Consider the following 18,417-nt stretch of genomic DNA (forward strand, 5'->3'; position numbering starts at 1 on the left):
GGTGTATCGCTGTATGCTTAATGTCTATCTATAGTCAATTTTTGTTTTTGTTTTTTTATAACGTGGTTAGAGACTAGACACTTCCTTATCTTTATCTATCCCGCCGATCATTGTCACCAAAAAATGAAAGGTTGTTACCAGAACAGATTAAAAACTATTATGATGATGTTTTATATCTCAAAGAGTTTGCATTTCTGTCCATCCAGTCCTGAGATCTCCATAACTCTGACACCCAGGGCCTGATTTATTAAAGCTCTCCAAGGCTGGAGAGGATACACTTTCATCAGAGAAGCTGGGTGATCCAGCAAACCTGGAATGGATTTCTTCGAAGTCATTTGCTATTTGCTAGCTAATGCTATGAATCCTGAATGGATCCATTTCACATTTGTTCGATCACCCAGCTTCACTGATGAAAGTGTATCCTCTCCAGCCTTGGAGTGCTTTAAATCATGAAGGTTCAATTTTTTTCTTTCTTTTGGGTTACCAAGCCTAGTCTATGAATGGCCTCTGTATCAGGAGGCCTGGTTAATGTACATTGTATAGATCTGACGTGCCACCTTCTGCAGAGCATCCTGGGAGTGAAAGTGTTTCTGAGATCAGTGTTGTAATATGATTCAATAGGAATAATGCATGAAGGTCGATGCATCAGCCCCTGGAGACTCTCTGGGCTGGGTCTGTCCATTAATCCTCCTCAGAGCTGCAGATTTCCAGTGTATCAGGCCTAAAGCCATTGTGCTGGATAAAGCAAAATCCAGATACAATTTTACTCATGTGGATTTTCTGGTAAGTTCAATTGCCTCCAACCTTTACAAATATTGATGTTTAAGGGTGGAATAAACATCATATCACTGTAAGAGTAATAGTAATCATCGTAATGTTTAAATGTAAACACAGAATTCCGATCTATGCTTTAAAGCTTATAAGTAATTTTATTTTCAAATTAGCAGCTTTTAATAAAATATTACCCAGTCATTCTGCTATAACAGCCCTTGTTTATACATTTGTGACAACAACCTTGTTCTTTTTCCTAGGTTGTCATCCTTTTCCTAGGTATGTCTGTGACACTTTGTGAGATTTACTTTTGTTTATTTGATTGAAATCTTTTGCAAGTAGGTAAAGGTCTGATCGGTCAGAACCCTTTCAAACTTTCTGTTTACTCCATACAGTGCTCTCAGGGCATGAACCTAACTTGCCTGCCGCTGAAAGACCTGTTTTTCCAAAAACCACAACACCTCTGAGATCTGACCCCAATACCTCCACTGTTGGGTATATATTTAAGGCCTCCTGGACCTCCTTTCTCTAGGATTGAAGTTTAAAAGTCATTGGTTGTGATACTGTGATTGTTCCAAGCAAAAATACTTGGCTTATGTGCACCATGTAATAACTCCTGAAGAAGCGTCTATATGTCTGTGAAATGCGTTGGGTAAAATGTACATGTTTGGTGTTCATCTGTATACAAATGTGATTGTACTAGGATCCCAACTGGTACAACCTAAGCAGATATACTAAGAATGTTTTATGTGGTTGTATATGTTTTTATGGATTAAATACTATTGTAAGTAAAATATATTGGTTTTAATCAACACAAGATTGATTTGGTCTTATGTGCCTTTAAAATCCCACACGAAATCCACTCTATGTGGTATCTTTTGTCTTCTTGTTAAATATATAGGATGTGGCTCTATTATGGCTAACGGGGAAAACTAACCTTAATAGATTCCTTTTGTATAACTGTCATATGTCTGGCGGTACTTTTAGCTACTGAGATATGTTGAATTCTTTTCTTTTGTGGTGTGTTAATAGTTGCAGTAAATAGTCCAGCAAATAGTCTCAATGCATCAAAACTTTTTATTCCTTGCGTAGCACATGTGTGTATTGTGGTGCTATAAATGGTGGTGTATTGGGGAACTATTTGATATGAATAACACTGCGTTGTGTCACTTTGCATTGTAGTTACTCTTGTTAAAACCTGCACACCACTGGAATGCAGATATGTAAAATAGATATTTGGCCAGATAGACATTTTACTAACAGCCTTCTTTTTTATAGTCTTGCCTTCACTTTCCTGCTACAGCAAATATGAGGGGTCCTAAACAGTCTAACGGGCATAGGATTTTAACCTACAGCCGCCCTCTTTCTTTGCATTACACTCCTATGGAGGACAATTGTGATGAGAGGTGTGGCTATGACCCAGCTCTGCCAGCACAGAGCACTGCAGAGTGAGCAGCATTTCATATATCGTATATGATTGCAAATCTTGTAGGGACACAGAACTACAGGAATATAAATGTATTTAAACTTTAAAACTCAAACACCGATCTTTTAGGCAACTATTGATGTACGTAGGATCTGCTGCTTAAATTGCATCTGGATCATAAGGGTGCATTCGGCTAAAGTGCAGTGTGAATATTGCTCCCTGTAGACTGTGAGGGAAAGATGTCCTGTTTATTGCTAGTGAAGCTGGAATCGCTCACATGTTTGCTTGGAGTCAATCAATACTGAGGTGTAAAATGATCATTAAAGATGACCTTACTGGGGGTGAAGAGGTTACACTGCCTTGCAATTAGCAGCAGATTATGGAACTCACTGCTACAGTCAGGTATAGGACAACTGGTTTAGGCAAATATATAAATCAAGTCAATGTCTGGCGCTGTTCTAGTCAATTTAATTCCTAATTTGCAAAAAAACTGATATTCCAGTTACTCTTTTTTCCACTTTATTTACATTGTGCATTTTTATTTTCTTCTATGGAGGTGAATGCATTTATTTTATTTCATTAGGCTTAAATTTACGTGGAGCAGCTAACAGGTGGCTGCCCTATTCCTTTACCCCAGCTATCCCCACCGTCAAGTGCTTACCGCCCAGGGCAAGCTAGGGGTAGGTAACTGCTGGCCACTTGGTATAGCTAAATTCAGGGCTCAGGGCAGCTGCTTACTATCCGTTCTTTAGTGTTTACAATGTATTTCGTTTTTATTATTTTGTGTATTTGATCTTTATTTTTATGTTTTTCCACCCCTGCTTAACTCTTCACAACCCCAGTCATTTATGCCCTACTCCCCATCCCCTTTAACAAGCCAGCTATACAAACGACTATGGTCAAATGGCTGTATTATTACACAAAACAACTTGTCATCACAATAAACATTATGTCTTTTACCTAATACAACTATAACATTGTTATAACACTAATACAAACATTTCTATAACAATTTCACAATACTTTTATTTGTATTTTAATGGACAGTGCTACCACCTCCCCATTGGCTCAAAGTGACATGCTACCATCTGGCTGCAGATCCTTGAAGGCATTGCCCATATCCTATCCCCATATCACTTAGGCTGCCACTTCTGTTTCTTCTTCTATGTTCTTAGCCCTCCACACTAAAACCTTTGCCAAAAACCACCAGCCACTTTAAATCACAACCTTTTGGCAATTGAACACCATACTATGATGGGTGCTGCCACCTTCTTCATCTTGCCATAAGGCACAACCTCCTTGGCAAAATTTTGGGTAGATAAAAACTTTTGCAAATCTCTACCCATCAAGTGGGAGAGCCCCAATACCACGATTGCAGAGAGGGAAACGTGTTCATCTGTTTATATGGGTCAGCAAGGGATATATACGACATATATGGGACATCTTGGAGTTTAAATCACCTAATAGTTTCCTTTCAGAGACTCCAGTAATGAGAGTGCTGTGTTGGAGTTCCAAAGTCTGCTTAGTACAAGGAGTTCCATCTTTCTGGATTCCAGTGTAATATTGTGGACACAGGTAGCGAGTGAAACTGTCTGGGTGAGATCAGAGCCAGAAAGTATGGTTGGAGTATTGTGAAGCTAGATGATTATCAGAGCACAGGTTGTATTTTCCTTTAACTGGAGATATACAGCATATACAAATTTACATTTTATAATATAACCCAAATTTATACAACAGCAAGCAAGTAAAATGGTAATATTACTTAAAAATTAATTAAAGTCCAACTCTTAGTTTTCCTTTTCACTACCAAAAAAGCGAATGAATTATTAAAGAGGAACTAAACTCAAAACTGCCTAAAACAAAACTTCACTTACGTTCAATCTTGCAGCGCAGTCAATCGGTCCGGAGCTGTTATCCATCGGGCCCTGCGTCGTCCCGGTTTCCATCTTCGTGCCAGCGTTCCGGGTGCCACCATCTTCGCCATTTTTTCCGGGTTCTTCCTACGTCACCCAACACAGGCACGAGATCGGGTGACGTAGGTTGGAAAAAAAACTTGCCAATCTCACTGCGCATGCGTGAGTGAAATCAGCAAATTTTTCTCCTTTCACGAAAAGGCCCCTTCTGCGCATTCCCAAGATTCTCAAGCATGCCCAGAAGGAGCACCCAAGAGCCACCCGGGATGTGTGACATAGGTATCCCGGAAAGCTTTGCGCTCCCATTCATTGGCAAACGAGAATTAGGGGCCGGTGCTGCTTAAAAAAAAGGGTGTTGCACTTTAAAAAACCCTAAACAAACAGAATTTTTACCTTACATAAAGTGAAACTTTGGAGTTTAGGTACGCTTTAATGGGAAATGGCTTTACATTTAGTAAAACATGACATTTAGTGAAACAAGTTATGGTGCCACCATTTGTTCCATGCTACCATTTATTTCTCTCCAGTCCACCTGCTGTTCAGTCCCCAGCTCTCAGCATTGCTAGAAATTCAATTTATAGTTTGGCCATCAGGGAAATCTATTAAAGAGTGTTCGTACACGAACAGGGAGTGATGAGAAGTCATGTACGGGGGTCAGTGTGATGGTAGGGTGAAATAAATGCAATAGCAGACCCTCCATCATCCAATAATGAACAGCTCCATTTATTGTTGCTGACAGTAACTTCAGGCTACATATCAAAAAATGAGTGATTGTCATAGAATGACCCGCTAAATGCCAAACCCACAGAGGGCATTTACTGGCTGCACTTACAGGAGTGCTGAGGAATGGCAATCATTCTTTTTAAGAGCACCTGTGACCCACAGCATAGCTACTCCATAATATTCCTGGGGATAAAAAAGTAATCATACAGTTTCTTTTGTCTTGTTTATTTTTTGTCTTTCCTGGTTGTGTAGGAATGGAAAAGGGGCCACATTATGTTAGTAGGGGTTCTGCACAGTGTAATATGTGATTATGGGCTCCATTATTACCCTTAGTAACAACAATCAGAAGTATTTCACTAAGGTGCAAACAAGGTGTTAGCGATATCCTCTGTCAGGCTTTATACTGTGGGATAAATATCTCAATATAAAAAGTGACTGATGAGAACTACAAGTTATCTGGGAGAAAAAGTGGTTTGCATGTAAGTATTGAAAGAGAAATTCACCTTTCAAAGCTGTGCCCCCCCCCAAAAAAAGCAGAGGGTAATGGACTAACCACCAGTCTTGCACCACAAAACTATAAGATGACGGTGGTCCCACCTGGACATTTTTTATAGCTAACTTAGGCAAAGATACTAAGGCTATGTACACTCTTACAATGGTTCTGTCCGACAATCGACTCGATATCGTACGAGAATCTGCCCTGTGTATAGCGCCCGTCATCCATCGTCCGAACAACCGTCCTGGGGGATCCACGGACGATGGACGACGAACAATCCTAATAGAAGTGAAGGGGGAGAGAGTGCAGCTGGGTGCTCCCGCTCCCCTCACAATGGAGAAGAAAGGTGCTGTATGTACAAGACTCGTTCATGTATTGTGCAGTCGTTAGTCATTGTAAAGGATTGTGAAAGATCCTTTCCAACGACAATTATTGCACGTGTGTATGCAGCCTTAGTCTATAGAAGGCCAATGTCCCGCATCTTGCTAGAGACAGGGCTTTGCTTACATATATCAGAGCTTCCAGCAAAAAACAAAAAACAGTGAGCAGAAACAGTGAACAGCATATTTACCAAAGAAAATGATATTACCTATTCACAAACATTGACATTTGTTTCTTTAGTCTCGTTTATCAGCTGAAATCATCCCCCATTTTTAGGATTGATTCATTATAGAAATATGGTAATAGTCTGATTTATCAAGGAATGAATGATTAGTCTGATTGCCGCTTTTTCCAAGCCTGACCATTGCAGCTATAGTCTTCAGATGCTAATCATAAGTGAGGATTCTGCCTGGAGAAAGGCAAACTGAGCTTCTGCCAGTTCAGGTACAACAATCTCTAATTTCTACAAACAAAACAACTGATCACTAAGTTACAATATAAAAGTGGGGGCTAGCTCCGTGGACATAATAAGTTGTATTTGTTTCAATACTTGTTTATTCATGATCTTTGTAATGCTAGCTGCTCAGTGACAACACTGTTTACAAAGTATGTTTTGTACCATACTATTATTGTCCTGTACGGATTATTTGTAACTATCTTTTCAACAAAATCAATAAATATTTGGTAAGAAAAAGTGGGGGTCAGAAAGAAGGGGAACAAGCTTTGTTTTTTTTACCACTTTGGAATTGTTGTTTATTAATCTTGGGGTTATCTGAATGATCTATCCCCTTTCATCCAGATAATCATTTTTTCCCATCAGTGTTGATATTCTCACAAGTACAATGTAATGACATAATTATCAGCTCTGTAAATGGCACTATAGGCAGATTTCAGCTGACATGGCTTTTCTCATAATATTAGATCAAATCCCACTGTCAGCTCCAGGGATCTAACCCATTGTCTGCTGGTATAAGAAAGGAATTAAATAAGGCCAAAAAAAAAACTGATAGGAAGTATGAATAAAACAACGTTGCCAATGATGCTTTAATCCCTTCTACATCTTTCCTCTCCAGCGACTGTCTTTGATCAAAATCATTACACATTAATTCAGTTTTGCCCAAAGCCAAACAAGATCTTTTCCTGTCTCTTACTATTGATGGAAAATAGCTGAGCCAGCAGATGGAGATAGAACAACAGAGTGTTTAATAGCGGCACCCAGTGATGGAGCAGTGAGTGTGCAGCCATTTATCTGCTCCAGAGGAAGCACTTGTGATTCTCATTATTCCCACTGTAAATTATTAATTACCAGCGGTTCATATGAACTCACTGTGCATTATCCATCACGCTGAGGAATCTGGGCTCCACTGCTGTCCAATACACACTGTCTGCTAGCTCTGTACATTCATATATAGATCTCCAACTCCCAGAGGGTCTGTCCATCAAGATGGATTAGTGCACTGAGTGATATTATATGGAAAAAGGCTATACTGTCTCCATTCCACCTACCCCCTTTTTTTTTCTTCTTCTGTCGCTGGGCCATGCTTTTTTTCTTTCTGTCACCATATACTGACAATTGTACATAAGCATTAGTATTATTATACAGAATTTATATAGCGCCAACATATTATGCAGCGCTATACATTAAATAGGGACAATGGTCTTTTCTTGCTGACTAAGAGTACCAAAATACATAGGATAATGGTGGTCGGATCTGGACATTTTTTTGGCCAACCTAAGCAAAGATACTGGGCCTGATTTATTAAAGCTCTCCAAGGCTGGGGAGGATACACTTTCATCATTGAAGCTAGGTGATCCAGCAAACCTGGAATGGATTTCTTCAAAATCATTTGCTATTTGCTATTCTGGACCAGATCCATTCCAGGTTTGCTGGATCACCCAGCTTCAATGATGAAAGTGTATCCTCTCCAGCCTTGGAGAGCTTTAATAAATCAGGCCTACTCAGTCTATAGAAGGCCAATGTCCCGTTTGTTGGTCTTTGTTGGAGGAAATGAGGGATTGCACAAGTTACAAAGCCTTTCCTGATCATTGATTTTCTTTCTTCATATAGCGTGGCTTTTCTTGGGTGCATGTCCCCTCTTGGTTCATGCAGGCACACATGTCCACCCTATCTAAGCACATCATATAGATTAGGCTTGCTTAGTTAAGATGAACAAACAGAAGGGCCTCATAAATGTTTAATGGCCAGCCTTCTCAAACCTGATATTTCCATTTTGGTAGATCTTGGTGGATGCCATTCTAGCTCTAACTGACTTTATTAGTTAGATTCTGTTCTTCAGTTCCTAGATCTGTTGTACAGTGGGTCTGATTTATTAAAGCTCTCCAAGGTTGGAGAAGATACACTTCCATCAGTGAAGATGGGTGATCCAGCAAACCTGGAGAGCTTTAATAAATCAGGCCCGTTAATTCAAAACACTCACCTTATCCTTTCCAGGTGCTCCATGACTTGACATTTTGCATTAGCTTGTAAGTAGCTGTAAACGTAACATTTTCCTGTGTTGCATATGTCAGACCTAACATTATTGAAAAAAAACTTAATTTGCTAACGACCCCCTTTATTAAAAAAGCTTTGAATTGTTAACTATCATTATGAACACTGTATTGTACTCACGATTATTTTTATAGAGTCTCACATATAGTTTTATTATCTGATTACTTAGAGGGGAGTTGTGTGTCCTTGAGGCTGAACAGACTTGTCTGCGATGGCTGTAAATAATTCTCTTCCCGGCATTGAAAGTGCTGTGGAAGGTTTTATGTCTCTGTGTGTTGTGTGTGCACATTTCAGGCATCTTAAGTGCTCGGGTATGGGAGGTTCAGTTAGCTGGATCTTCAGTTACAATAATTGGGTAAATGATTTCAGCAGCTATTTATTGGAGGGAATGAAAGTTTATTGAGATTTAGGAGGTGAACGGAAACCCATTCAGCTAAGCTGACATATTGTTTTTTTTGTAGTGGGGATGGTGCAACTTCTCCCAATACCTTCTAAACCACCCAACCTTATAGTTAACTTCACCCAACCTTCTAATAATTATTATTGGAAGCAGTGTAATCTGAAGAGATGTAAGGATGTAATTTTTGAGTACCAAGAGTATTCACTAAAAGGAAACAACTGCAAAATATATCATCATTCACCCCTGTTGTCTCAGAACTGCAATGTCATGTCCAGTGCAGTCCTAATGACCCCACACCATTCCAACTTTTGCAAATGGCTTCACAAGATGGGCTAGACTTCAGATTTTAGAAAGTCTTCTCATGGATCATTTGTAAGGGTCATTGTATATAAGGACTAAACTGATTGTTTTAATGACTTTCTGGAATTCCATTCTAATTGTGCAAAATTACTTTCTTGTAGCTTCCCCATACCATAGCTTATACCATGTACCATACCATGCAGCAATTCTTCTGGTCAAATGATAGGATGTTATACAAAGAAGACATATTTAACCTTGGAAATACATTTTGAAGAGTGACAGTGAGACATATGTAATATTGCATTACCATAGTTACTGCTTTCATGCTCATTATGTTTACTATAATAAGCCTTATCTCAGGGATCCAATCTGTTTGGGATTTTTGGTTTCTACCTGGTATGCTTGAGTTGATTGGGTCACATTATGACCTTTTTGATGCCATTATACAAGGGGTGTGCTTCTTCAGTAAAATAGTCTGGAGTGGTATATGACTGTTTTTTCAAGGGGAGTGCTAAAGTAGAATATGTAAAGAAACATATAAATTACAAGCTGGTTTGTTTAACAAATCAAGTGATATAGATTTTCGGTGATAAATTGGGAGGGGTAATAGATACCTAAAACTGAGGTAAACTCCATGCAGTGCACACTCTTGGTCTGGAGGACCCCAGATTGAAAATACGTGAAGGTAGGTGGAAGAAGGTACAGGCACCTTCAGGTCTATAAATTATAGCAATAATTTGGACCTCTTTAAAAAGAACTACATGTTTATTTAGTGTTCCATGGTCCCAATTCCTCCAACAATTGGTAACATGGATTTAGGATTAAAAAAAAAAGTTACCATAATGTCATAGCTGAACAGAACTGAACCAGCCTTAAAATATGGAGACCTAGCTGTGCCTTTACATACCTTTGGGTGTCTTTTGTAAAGTTTGACACTTTCTAGAGCTTAAGCTGCATACACACGTCACCCTGCTGCACTTTCTCCTCCTTCACTTCCATTAAGATCGTTGTTGTCGATTGTCCATCGTCTGTGGTTCTGCCAGGGCGGTCGTTTGGACGATGGGCGCTGTACACACGCCAGATTCTCATCCAATATCGGCCCTGAGGGGATTATTGGGCGAGAACCATTGGACGTGTGTACGTAGCCTTGCTATGTACCACCCGCTAGCCAGAAAGGTCATGTCATACTGTTGACAGAGTGACACCTTATTACTGTAGACAGCAAATCATTGACACTGTAGGAGTAGATGTTTTGTTTGCTCTTTTAGAGATCCTATGACAGGTAAGTTGCTCCCAGGAGCAGGAAATCTAATGTAAGATCACTAGATCTGAAATAGCCTACTAACCTTGTGTACTCAATGTGATGGGACTGAAAAATATTTGTATTTTAAATTTGCATTCATTTTAAAAATGAACTACATGAAGCAATGAATAGAGAAGGAAGTGACATTGCATTGGCAATATCAGACATTGCATAATGCTGTACAGTAAGTGCTATAAGGTTTCAAAGACAGGTCAAGTAAGTAGTTTTACTCTAGCTTTTCTGTAAAAGTAGTCTGTTGTGAAAGATTTTGAAAACGTTAGTTGCCTGATTGTCATGCTAACCTGCTTTGATTTTCTGATGATGAAATTGTTGTATAAACCACCAATTAATATTTTTTCTTCCTGTTGCAGAAATTTATTGAATTTGAAGATGCTCTTGAACAAGAAAAGAAGGACCTCCAATATCAGGTGGAAGGCTTGGAATTTCAGTCCCGGCAACAGGAGCTTAAAACCAAAAACTATGCTGACCAAAGTAGGTGTTGTGTATAGTGAATCTGTTAATTGCTAATATTGGTTAAAACTGAGAAACTGTATATAAAATAAATATCAAAACACACCGCAAAAGCATAGTGTGAATATCTATGTCACTGCATGGACTACAACTTATCTGGTTAGAAGGAAGTTTATGATGAACTGCACTGGTGTGAAATTCATTTTAATTCAACTGAATGTGTTTTGTAAGCATATATTACAGAGTACAATCAGAACACTGGTGTCACAAAGCAGGAAGAGAGAGCAATGTTTTCTTGTGGACTGTTCTGCTCTGCCTATGCGTGGCCCCGCATTGGACTGTTTTATAGACGCAAATAATGCCGGGAATTTTAGTAGCGGTGCTATTTCAATGAAGGGGGAGTTTCAGCGCCGGGCCACTCATAAGATTTAGCCCCTGATTGGCCGCGTCTGGCAATTCCAGCAATCCCCCTCAGCTGTACTTTTCTTTGCTACTCCAAGGCATGGACTTTAATTGTTGGATTTTCATAGAAGAATATTGGTATTATTTTTGTTAGCCTGTGCAAAAATTGAAATTTACCTCAGAAGGCTACAAATAGAGAAGGAGGCATAAGATTTGTTCGTAAATAAAATAAAAAAAAATGTTTTATGCCTATTTCTCTATTATAAGCGTGTTCCAGATTGAATGTTAAGCAATAAATTTCAAGGTTATCCCGCGACTTTGTCTAACTTTTTAATTTTGACCCTCTGTGTATTTGAGTTTGACACCCCTGATTTAGGGAGTTTTTTATTGACTATTCAGTTTTGTGGTTGATCAGCGCTTGAGCTACTGAGCGCTGCAAATTATATTCATCAAAGCAGTCATGCTACAGATGATGTGTTTTAGAATAGAGAAGAGTTAAAAGTGCTTCAGTTAATTGTCCTTTGGTTGCTAGAGGTTGGCATTATCCAGCTAAGGGCATGAGCTCTGCTGTAAATGTGCAGGGTAGGTCAGATAACACACTGCTGAATGACTCAGAGCAGGGAGACATCTCCTCTCTGTTTGCAAATCCAACCTGAATAAGTTTATATACAGTAGGCTGTCCTCTGTGTTTCACAAAGTCAAAAGCACCAAGCTTAACATACAATTTGTACTAATTTTTTTTTTTAAATACATAATTTGTTATTATAATCTGGAATTACACCAGTTTTGTAATGCCAAAGTCTATAGGAACTATAGTATGTATTTGAATTGTTAAAAAAACAATTAATGCTTTTGCTTTCTCTCAGTTTCCAGATTGGAAGAAAGGGAGGCAGAAATGAAAAAGGAATACAATGCCTTACACCAACGGCACACAGAGGTATGTAAAGTCAAAACATTTTCATACAGTACAACATACAAAGTGAAGCAGTAAGGAATATGTAACATAAAATACAGCACACAGAGTGGTTTATTTATTGCTATATAACATTATAGAAAGCTTATGGCACATACTTGAGAAAGTGAAAAGGTTTCCTGTTGAGAGTTTTCTGACTCCCCTATAGTTCATTCCCTTGATTTACCCAGAGAAGTCCACAAGCTTGTCCTGCCTCCTTTTCCTTCTGCCCTAGGCACTGACCAACAGGTGCCCCATAGTAAATACAGAACTTCTTGGACGTTTCAGAAGTACATCCTGGGGTACATGTTGCACAAATCCAATGCTTTTTATTCCAAGGTGACACAGTTATTTATTTTTAGTTTAAATTCTTCAATGTGTCTTCACTCTTACTTTGTTCTCTTAAATTTAGGTTTAGTCATATTTTATGTCCTATTTAATCAGTCATTTTGTGTTTCCCCTCACAGATGATCCAAACATATATGGAACACATTGAACGATCAAAACTGCAGCAGGTAGCCGGGAATAGTCAGCCAGAGGGTGGCGTCACAGGTCGAAGGTTGGTGTTGTTTAAATATCATACAAATAAAAAAATTCAGCTATTCAGAATGGTCACTCGGCAAAAGTCTTACAAACGTTGGATTATTTCACTTACAGATATCAGTTATGAATATATATTTTGTTTTACATCTGATATCATCATATACACTGAGTGTATCAGAATACTTTAGACATTATATTATTTACTCATACATGTACAGAGAAAATAAAACAAAAGAATGCAATATATGACAGATGCAACCAGAAGTGGACAGATGCAAGAGGTTTACAGGGCTCTGTAAGATGTAGTTCAAAATTTAAACTTGGCTTTCCTGAGCTTTTGGAAACACTGCCGTAATAAATCCCAATAAGTACACATTACAAATCATGCCATAGTTATTCTATAAGATGAATTTCATATGTGTATAAATGTATGTATGTATATATTGTTACTGTCTGTATGCACGTTTGGCTGTGATTGGCACTGTGATAACGTCTTTCCTGACACACATGCATGTTGATGGCACCAATATCCTTAGCATGGCATACCTCCCACCACAATAAATTACACATGATATATTTAAGGATTATCTACCCATATTTGAACACAACCAAAATATATAAAAGGCTATTTCATAGATAAAACAGGGGAGGGTCCGATTTTTATAGTTGTCTGTTCTCCACTTGGGATATTTCTCCTGATGTCTCTTTTGGAAGTTTTCCATTATTGATGGACAACATGGATAGTCTTTTGACTATGAACAAGGTGAGAAATAGTATTGTCACTCCTCTTGTAGATGCACAGAATAAAATGTATTACTTCTATAATGTGTGAAGGAAAAAGCCAATTACTTTATTATTAGAGTTACCCGAACCATCCTGGAGGGAGCAGACCATGAAATATATATATACACATTATAAATACATTATACATTATAATTATAAATGTTTTTATTATTAACATTTTTCTTCAGATATTGATTGTATACCATACTCTGATGTATGTTTTCAGCCCTGAAGAAGTGAGATTCTAAACCTCTGAAACATGTTGAATTTACATGACAAATTCTAAATACTTAATTTTATTCTGGGCATCTGCAAACTGATTTTTTACCCATTCTTCATCTCTGTATGACAGGTAGTTCAAGTGAGAAATCTTCTCGTGGAGTCACAGAAAGCAATTACAACCTGCCAACCTGCCAAAACTTTCCCCAGCCAATCAGAGAGCACTAGAGGTTTTGAATGGGGAGACTTGTCCCCATATAACCTCTAGTTCCGCAGATTGCACACTGTTCTCAATGAATGCTGGTCATGACTGCATTCATTGAGAAGATCCCTGGCACTAGAGGTTAATAAACCTATAGTGCCGCGGATCGCACACTGTTCTCAATGAATGCTGGCCGTGGTGAGATTGGCTAGGGAAAGGAAAATCCTGATGACGCTTGAGCTGCCATCAGGGTTTTCCTTTCCTCAACCAATCACAGAGCACTAGAAGTGATGAATGGGGAAACTTGTCCCCATTTACCTCTAGTGCCCGGGAAACCCACACTGACAGGAGGATTCCCACGGCTGTGCAGCACCAATTTACCCCATCGAATCCCGTGTTTTTCGGGTCGGATCTATCCGAATTCGAACATCCATATTAGGGTTGAATACAAGGACAACCCGAATTCGAACGCCAACACTAATAAGGACTACCCCAGCTAAATGTGGATAGTTGGGAGGTATGGCAGAGGGGCACAACCTTTGATATAGACACCACAATCTGTGTGCAGGGTCATGGGATTGGCACATTTAGCTTTTCCAGAACTAGGAACTAGCAAGGTACTAGGAACCACCTTGACAAAAGTTGAGCTCCTCTGCAGACTAGTACAAGGAACAACCATGACTGTAGCACATTTGCTGTTGTGAGCGCTTGTTGTTTTTTTAATTTTTGGCACATTTTTATGCATGAACGAGCATCTAACAGCTGTTTTCTTGTCTTGCTTTTTGTGCTGTGGACGCTGTGTTTTGGGTGTCTTGTCTGTGAATTGTCACTGCAGTCACCGCCAGACATGGAGGAAGAGGTAACTGTCACTGCCACTGTATGAATGTAAATAAAGTTTCATTTATCAGGGCCTGAGTTCTACTCAGTCCTGCGTTAAAGAGACCCTGTCACCAAACCATTCATTTCAATACATTTTTTACACAAGGTTTTTCCTGTATTTAACTTTTGTTATGTGTTCCATTTACCTGTAAAATCATTTCTCATGTAAATATCCAAACACTCTAAGACTGCTGCTAGGCCCTGTCAGAACTGTCAACATACGTGTTCCCCATCAAACCTCCTTGACTAAACCAAATAGTTTACTGGTCTGGACTATCAAAAGAAGATTTTATTTAGTTATGTCTGCTAACTAGTGCAGATGGTGAGAGGTTGGCATTTTATGTACAAATAAGATATACAAAAAAATACAAAACTTCCTGGAGAATTCTAGCTCCAGGTTTTGCGGAAATTGTCATTGTTATAGAGGGGAGGTTTATCTGGTCCATACAAAAAAGCAGCATGATTGTTGGCTTTTTTAAAATTAATTCTGTTTTATTTCATACTGAATTGAAACTTGCTCCTGCCTGTGTTATTATTGTGCTGATGTTACATGTGTTCTTCAACAAATAATCCTATTTTAGTAAGTTAGGGGAAGTTAAAACCCTTGTTAAATGTATATTTCTGTGTCACTTTTGCAAATTTTAACTTAGCTTCCTCTCTGATAAAACCAATGTCACGGCGGCAAAAAGACAGAGACCTAGATAGTAGTAAAAACAGACAAGGGTGCTAATTTTTCCCTAATCTATACAAAACTTAAAAAATGTTGTTGTTTTTTTTCCTTGACTTGTAAGTAGCTTGTAAGAATGTTGCGTGTCTAGCTTGTGCTTGTTGTTGAATGGCGCTCCCCCTGTTGTCCCTTGTGTCTGCATTAGCTGGTATAGTATGTTATAGCTGGTATGGTAGTTCACTTACTTTACTTTATTAGCCCTTGTATGCTTCTTGAAACAATAAAAGAAAGCAAAAACAAAAAACAGTTATCTGATACAATACCCCAAATAAGGCTGGGGGAAAAATTGTATAATAATTTGGTCTTATTTAGAAAACTATGGAAAAGTGGCATGGATGTGTAAAAGATAGATACCTATTCACATTGTAGTTCAGTATAGTCACATCTGGTCTCTAGATAGAGAGAACAAGTTTCTAAAAAGTTTGATTAGTTGAGGTTAGGTTAAATTTTTTAAAACTTTGACAAACCTTTCAAAATTCCTATCAAAAGTTCCATTGAGATCAATACAAATTTGAACCAGTCTCAAAAATGTTGTGCATTGTATTACAGAATAATTGTACATATTGCTTTATAAAGGAAAAAACAACCCCAACCACTTCCTTTAAAAACATTTACCAGAGATAATAAATAGATTGGGAGTACCCGGTGGCACTGGTAATTGAGCTATGGTTGTCCATGCAATTGCAGAAGGTGATACTGTATAAGGATAAGTCAGCCTTTGGAGCAAATTCCTTTTGGCAATCCAAACTGTCAAAAATATCTCTGAAGTTTATTTTGGGACATTCAAAATTATGAAACTTGGTCTGAATTTCACATGAATTCAAAAAGTTTTATTTGCTTTTGTTTTCATGAAACGTTATATTTTGTGGTTATTGATGCTGTTTTTTTGTTTTTTTATTGACACTAACTGCAATACTATTTTGTTTTTTTATTTCCTAGCCGAAAGGAGCGTCCAAATTCTCTAAATGTCTTTCCAATGGCGGATGGAATGGTACGTGGGCACATGGGTGGCAAGATCACCCCAAGCTCGGACCACTGGCACCTGAGTGACCTCAGCCAGCTAAAGTCCAGCTTCAGCTACAAGGTTGGCTCAGACTATCATGGGAACCCAGTTCCCGCCATGTGTCTTCATCACTAAATCCATCTCACTCATCCTGTCTGCAATGCTGACGATACACACAGTACTTCTGTTGTCCTTAGTTAACTTTCAATCACAAATGCTTTCTGGTCTCACACAACCACATGGTAAAAAAAAATGGTGGAAAACCCTATTTTCTGTAATATGGTGACTGGAAACTAAGTGATTGAATTTTGATTAAGAGCCACCAAATAAACCCATAACTGCCCAGTGTATGGCTAGCATAAAGGCTGCATCGGGGAAAGGGAAGGGAGTCATGTTCCTTCAATACCTGGACCTACTGGATGATTTAAATCTCTCTGTGGGGGGATGAAAATGAGCCTATTGTGTGTACCTGTGTGAACATAGCATAGGCTTACTTTAAAGGCTGCTGGATTAGGGTCATTGATATAAATAGTGTTACCTGTGTCAAAACAGTTGTTTTTTTCTGTAGTTTCCCTGGTCAACTTTGGAAAGCATCTCTAGTGCCCTATTCATTACTTGTATCTATGTTTCATTGTTTACATTTTCATATTTTCACCATGTGGCTATTTATTACTTTATAAAATTAATTTTATAACCTACATACCCTTGTTAGTATATGAGCTGTCATTGGTGACAGGTGTTTTTTGCCTAGACTTATACTTGCTCTTTATTAAGGAAAGAGCTATTGTTTCATACATATGCATGACATCTTTGAGATTGATGTCGCCTTGAAGCTCTTGGTATTATGGCTGCTTTTTTCTAATGTTGCTGCAGTGCTAAAGTGTAAAAGCCTAAAAATATCTATTAAGGCCTCTGAGGTCCTTCTCATGTAAGGCACTCTGGCTTCCTCCATGTTAACAGTCAGTGAGTGTCAATGACTCGCACAGGTACTTCACCCAGCCCTGGCTCTCACATGGAACACTGGGAGGCATGTTGGTGTTGGTACATGGAAAAAGCTCCATCTTTCCAACAAGTAGGTAGCTGAGGAATGCCAGTGCACTTTGGCTGGTAGCATTAAAGGAAGTGCACAGAGGTAAATGTTTATATTAGGGTTTAGTCTTCTTTTCATTAGACTTATTAGTAACATGACTCCCTTAAACAATTACTGAAACCACAATTTACAGCAACATATGCAGAATCATTAAAGAGAAAAACTGTACCTTTTATCATAATGAAGGAGCTTAAGTCAAATAAGTGCCCAGGATTCGACAATAATGGAATCAGTCTGCAGGCAGGAAGAACCATTTCGTCAAATTCTATCTCCAAAGTGAACACTTAACGGGGATGTTGTAAAAATATAACTTTACCACAATATTAGAGCACTAAACTGTGTAAGACCTTTTAAGACTGTGTAAAACCATTACACAGGCAATGGGGTTTACATAATGGTGTTACCTTGGCCAGCATCTTGGTACAAGAATTTGCTGACCTTTGATGATGCCTGAACAAAAATATTGCTCACTTTTTTGAAAAAAAATGGGATGAAGGCATTGTCAAGGGAAGTACAGTTATCTCTGTGAACATAAATTACATACATTTAACATAAAAAAATATATATTTTAAGGCTAGGTCCCTTTCGAAATTAGGCAATGGGTAGGTTTAGGTTTGGGGATTAGCGTTTAGATCAATAAGTGATATTGTGACTTAGAGATATTGCTTATCCCTAAAACTACTGTAAAATACAGGTGAAAGATTGCATCCAATCTTCCTTGTTCATGGAGTAAATGTAGTCAAATTTTTTTTTTATAAAATATTTTGTTCCTTTTTTAAAGAAAAAATTATAGTAACAACATTGTAACAGAACATAATGAACTGGACACAAAATAGCGGTAATAAAGAAAATAACTGTAGAATAAAGAATATAACAGTAGAAGTCAAAAGTTTATGGATAAAACATTCTTATATTTTTTTTCAT

At 38.3% G+C, this 18,417-nt stretch overlaps 1 protein-coding gene across 15 annotated transcripts in view; it reads left to right on the top strand.

Annotated features, from left to right (window-relative positions):
* Positions 1-18,417, top strand: part of MAPK8IP3 (mitogen-activated protein kinase 8 interacting protein 3) — a 55,613-nt gene that overhangs the window by 6,276 nt on the left and 30,920 nt on the right. For 7 of the 15 annotated variants that reach the window (XM_072417687.1, XM_072417692.1, XM_072417696.1 and 4 more), the window contains exons 2-6: positions 10,594-10,714; positions 11,962-12,032; positions 12,515-12,606; positions 14,630-14,653; positions 16,340-16,484. In XM_072417687.1, coding sequence (XP_072273788.1) covers positions 10,594-10,714; positions 11,962-12,032; positions 12,515-12,606; positions 14,630-14,653; positions 16,340-16,484 — 453 coding nt within the window. The remainder of the gene's footprint in view (positions 1-10,593; positions 10,715-11,961; positions 12,033-12,514; positions 12,607-14,629; positions 14,654-16,339; positions 16,485-18,417) is intronic. The other 8 variants (XM_072417693.1, XM_072417698.1, XM_072417694.1 and 5 more) reach the window with 3 other exon arrangements.

The sequence above is a fragment of the Pyxicephalus adspersus genome, chromosome 7, assembly GCF_032062135.1.
Source record: "Pyxicephalus adspersus chromosome 7, UCB_Pads_2.0, whole genome shotgun sequence".
Taxonomy (NCBI): domain Eukaryota; kingdom Metazoa; phylum Chordata; class Amphibia; order Anura; family Pyxicephalidae; genus Pyxicephalus; species Pyxicephalus adspersus.